The sequence below is a fragment of the Cebus imitator genome, unplaced genomic scaffold (assembly GCF_001604975.1).
Source record: "Cebus imitator isolate Cc_AM_T3 unplaced genomic scaffold, Cebus_imitator-1.0 Scaffold265, whole genome shotgun sequence".
Lineage (NCBI taxonomy): Eukaryota > Metazoa > Chordata > Mammalia > Primates > Cebidae > Cebus > Cebus imitator.
Window position 1 is genome coordinate 2,727,265 of NW_016107580.1, and position 4,757 is coordinate 2,732,021.

Genomic DNA, 4,757 nt, shown 5'->3' on the forward strand with positions numbered 1-4,757 from the left:
AAAAAAAAAAAAAAAAAAAAAAAAAAAAAAAAAAAAAAAAAAAAAAAAAAAAAAAAAAAAAAAAAAGAAAAGGTTTCATCAAATAGTAATAAATCGGCCAGTGAGAGTGGAAAAGAGGGGACAAATTAAGGGGACCTAATGGAAGAAAAAAAAAATCACAGGCTGTATCAGCCTTCCTTGGTTGTAAGCAGCCAACTCTGGCTAGCAAAAAATTTGGAGTATGAGGAGGCAGAATTTATTGGAAGAATATGGGATAGCTTATAATATCAAAGGAATAGCTGAACATCTAGGTTTCAGGAAAGGTGGTAATCAGAGCAGCTTTGGGCATTTAGGGAGCAGGAACAAAGGGACAGTCTTCTCATGGACTGTTGCCAGGGTGAATTTAATGTCACAAGTATTCAGTTCAGGCTTCACAGTGTTCAAGGTCCAGAAGTATAGTTGGCCCAACTTGGGTCCTGTATCTATACCTGAATCAATCCCTGCAGCCAAGGAATGGAAGACGATGATTAGCTGTGGGTCACACGGCCAGCCTTGAAGGAGAGGGTAGGGGATGGTTGGCTCACGCTAACCTTTGCACTATGAATGGAGGAGCAGTTGGTTCCCCAAAAGAAAACTAACCAGATAAGAGCAATGAAGAAGAATAAGTAAATAAAGATGCATTGGAAATTTACAGCCAAACTGGAAGGAAGATTATGTCATTAACCAAGATAAAATACAAAAGAAGGGAAAGTACATAAGGCTTTGGAGTTGAGATCATGAGTTCAGCATTGAGTATGTCTGAGATGCTATTGGAACATCCATGTATAATATGAAACAGCAATAGGAAATTTGGTTCTTAAGGTCAAAGCAGAGGGCTCAGGTTTGGAAGTCATTTGACTGGGAGTGAGAGATGGAGAAAATCTCCATGGAGAAAGGTGAGATCACCAAATCTTTGAGGCATATCAGAGTGTTTTGCCACAGCCTGAAGTCTTCATTTACTGGTCTGAGTTCTGTTCTAGCCATGAATGGTGTTATTAAAATCTGTTTAATTCTCTGTACTTAATTTTTGGATTTGGAACTTGATGGCTCTGCTAGGCTTATAGAATTCAAAATTCTGGTGAGACTATATCCCAACTGTGACCTCTTATTTTTCTATCATCTTAGAATCTTCCATACTCAGCCTCTTCTGGGCTACCTGTTCATGTAGCTGCTCACTACATGAGCCAACTGGGACCTGGTTTCAAGAGGTGACTTTAAGGTTAACTTTAACATAGTTGCAAGGCCTTCAAAATGGAAATGCCCAGGAAATAACTGGAGTTGTGAGATGGGGATTTGTGTGAAAAGTCAAGATTGAAGGTAGCCTTAGGACATCTTTTCTGTAGAGGTGATCGTCTAATCCATGGTACTGGGTCAGCTTCCTGAGGGCATGATTATAAGAATGGAGAAATGAGAGTCCTAGGATTGAGCCTTGGGAAAATTGTTTTGGGAGGTGGGTGGATGAAAGTGAGCCAGAATCATAGATAAAAGGAATGGTTAAAGAAGTGGGAGGAATACAAATGTCTCAATAGCTAGGTTTCAAGGAGAGAGAATGGTCTATGATATAGAGAAATCAAGAAGAATGAAATATGAGAAAAAGACCCTTGGACTTAGTAAAGTGAAAACCACTTAGGAGTAAAAGTTTTTGCAAGTTTTGGTAAAATGATAGAATAGAATTCAGAATTCAGAGAGGTGGAAGGAAATAATGGATGGTGAGGATATGGGAATGAGTCAAACTAATACATAATTATTGAGCTCTTAACAGTGATCATGGCATTGTGCCTATACTGTTGTGAACTTAATTATTACTGTCCTGTAGGAGTATCAAACCAAGCTGAGACTATAAGGAATCCATAAAAATATTCATTGCAGTAAATTCAGAAGATGTCATAAGGTAGACCACGATTAATGTTTAATGCATGATATGGACAATAAAAGTATACTTGTTTAGAGTGAACTGAGGATGCTTTGGTTTGGAGTTCTCTGGGAAAGCTCTTGTCTGTTCTTGCTTCCTCTTGTCTACCCATCCTCTTTTTTTTTTGAGACAGAGTTTTGCTATTGTTGCCCAGGCTGGAGTGCAGTGGCGCAATCTCGGCTCATTGCAACCTCCACGTCCTGGTTTCAGGCAATTCTCCTGCGTCAGCCTCCCAAGTAGCTGGGATTACAGGCATGTGCCACCACACATGGCTAATTTTGTATTTTTAGTAGAGATGAGGTTTCTCCATGTTGGTCAGACTGGTCTCGAACTCCCGACCTCAGGTAATCCATCCACCTCTGTCTCCCAAAGCGCTGGGATTACAGGCGTGAGACACTGTGTCTGGCCTATGCATCTTCTTTTAGGATAAGGGCTTCTGATTTCCCATAACTTAGGAAACAGAATTCAGACTCATTCACTGAAGATCAGAAAGGCCTGTGTACAGTCCGGAAAAGTAACATGTGCCACTTAAAGAGACAAGCGTTTGTGGTTAAGGCAGTTAAGCTCTTCTAGTCTGTTCCAGAAGCCTCACATAAAGTGGGTTATTTAACATTAAGAATTAGGGGTTATGTAGGGCACAAGAGCAGTTGTGGAGAGTCAGGACTCCTGTACTGATGGGAAGAATAGAGCTATCAGAGGCCCTACTTAAGTATAGGATTTTAGCTGAATGTGGAACAGACAGGCATCTTTAGTAGTTCACGGCTTTGAAGCTACTTAGTGTGGAAGAAGTAGAGCTCATGGTGTTTTTGTTTTTACTTTCACTGAGGTCTGTGGTAATGTTGGCTTTTCATATCCTCAGTTACTATCTTCATGTTGAAAGAGAACTACTCTTTTTTTTTTCCTGTTAGTCATTAAGGCTAAAGTTAGTTAGGCTGAGCATAAAAAGGAGTGCAGGCCCAGAACTGGCTGTTAGAAAAATACATGACCGTCTCCGCAAGGCTAGTACAGAGTGCGTCATTTTTCCTTTGTAAGTGTGATATTAACTTGTGTCTGGGTTTTAAGAGGAGAATAAGTGGCCTCCATTAAATCCTACTGCTAGGTAAAACTGCTCTCAAAGCAGATAGTTCTTAGTCTTTTAAGTAGGACCGTGTTTGCCTAGCAGTGTGATGCAGTGCTTTCCTCTCAAAAAAAATAATCATACTATTGTCCTTGAGTCTCATGTTATTTTTGCACATATTTGCCAGAGCCACATAGCTAAGTTGGGATTCAAACCAGGTTTTCCAAAATGTGGAACTTGAGCACTGTGCTTCAAGAATTGCACAGAATGCGATCAGAAATCTGGATGGTTTTAGTTATAGTGCTTCCTTTAACTGGCAGTATTAATATATAAACAGTATTTCTCCTCTGTGGACTCTAGTTTCTCTAGTCTAGATGATTGAATTTTCAAAATTACTCACCTCTGAAATTTTAGAATATATCATTATACCTGCACAGGTAAATTTAGCCTGGTGATTCCAGTAGCATAAATTTTCCCTGGTTGAGGCTAATGGCCCAGAACATTTTCCTTTGATGACCTTGCTTCAGAGAAAAGTGGCTTGTAGTAAATGGGGTAATGTGAGTAACAGTGAAATTGTTAAGTGATTAGAGAATCAGGGCATTGAGATACACTGAAAAAACACTGAACTGAAAGCTGAGACATCTGGGGCCTGGTCCTAGTATTGACATTAACTAATTTTGGGACCTTGGGCAATCACTTAATCTATTCTGGGCTTTAGTTTTCCCATTTATAAAATCAAAGCATTGAACTAACATCTCTGGTTCCCAGCTATGCAGTTTGAGGATCAATTCCTAGAATAATTATCTGCTGCAATTGCACTTTCTATTCTTGTATCCAGACAGACCATAGTGATGTTTATGTCCATTGCCTAGGAGGATTTACCACTAAATGGTTGGACTGTCTGATATTTCTAAGCAGACCACAGACTGTGACTTCTGACCAAGAGAAACGGTTGCTGCATCAGCTCCGAGAAATCACCAGGGTCATGAAAGAAGGAAAATTCGTTGACAGATTTTCTCCAGAGAAAGAAGCCGAAGAGGCTCCTTACATGGAGGACTGGGAAGGTAAACAGTGTCTTCTCATTTCTTTCTTAGCTATCAGCCCAGAAAATAGATCTTACAGATTTTTTTAAAATCAGCTTCATTAGATATAGGTGATGTGGAGGAAGGCAGCAAATCACACTGCTGTGTGTGTACCTATGCAACAATCTTGCATGTTCTTCACATGTACCCCAAAACCTAAAATGCAATAAAAAAATATCAGCTTCATTATTGAGGCATAATATATAAACAGTCATATTCACCAATTTTGAAAGTACAGTTGGATGAGTTTTGACAAATAGAGTTTGTGTAATCACACCATAATTTTGATAAAGAACATTTCCGTCACCCAGAAAGCTCCCCACTCTTTGCAGCTATGCCCTTCTCCTGCCCCTGGTGACAACTGAAGTGCTTTCTGTGCCTTTAGTTTTGCCTTTTCTATGTAAGTGGATCATACTGCATACGCTCATTGGCTTCTTTGATTTAGCATAATACTTTTGACATTCATGTTTGTTATTGAGTATATCTGTACTTTTTTTCTTTCTGAGTAGTAGTCACTTACATGCTTGTACCATAATTTGTTTGTCATTTACCAGTTGAGGAACATTTGGGTTGTTCCTAGCTTTGCACTCTTATGACTCAGGCAGCTATGAACTTTTGCATATGAGTCTTTATTTCAACATATATTTGTATTCTTTTGGGTCTATACCTAGGAGTGACATTTCTGGGT

General features: G+C 39.3%; 1 protein-coding gene across 10 annotated transcripts in view; it reads left to right on the forward strand.

Moving 5' to 3' along the window:
- The window catches only part of RIC3 (RIC3 acetylcholine receptor chaperone), a 68,806-nt gene that overhangs the window by 40,711 nt on the left and 23,338 nt on the right, over positions 1-4,757 (forward strand). For 6 of the 10 annotated variants that reach the window (XR_005195718.1, XR_001816970.2, XM_017500347.2 and 3 more), the window contains one exon: positions 3,903-4,051. The exons of 1 other annotated variant lie outside the window; for it this stretch is intronic. Coding sequence is in view for 6 of the 9 variants with exons in the window: in XM_017500347.2 (XP_017355836.1) it covers positions 3,903-4,051 (149 nt within the window). In the remaining 3 variants the exon portion in view is untranslated. The remainder of the gene's footprint in view (positions 1-3,902; positions 4,052-4,757) is intronic. 3 more of the 10 variants (XR_005195719.1, XM_037728435.1, XM_017500348.2) reach the window with 1 other exon arrangement.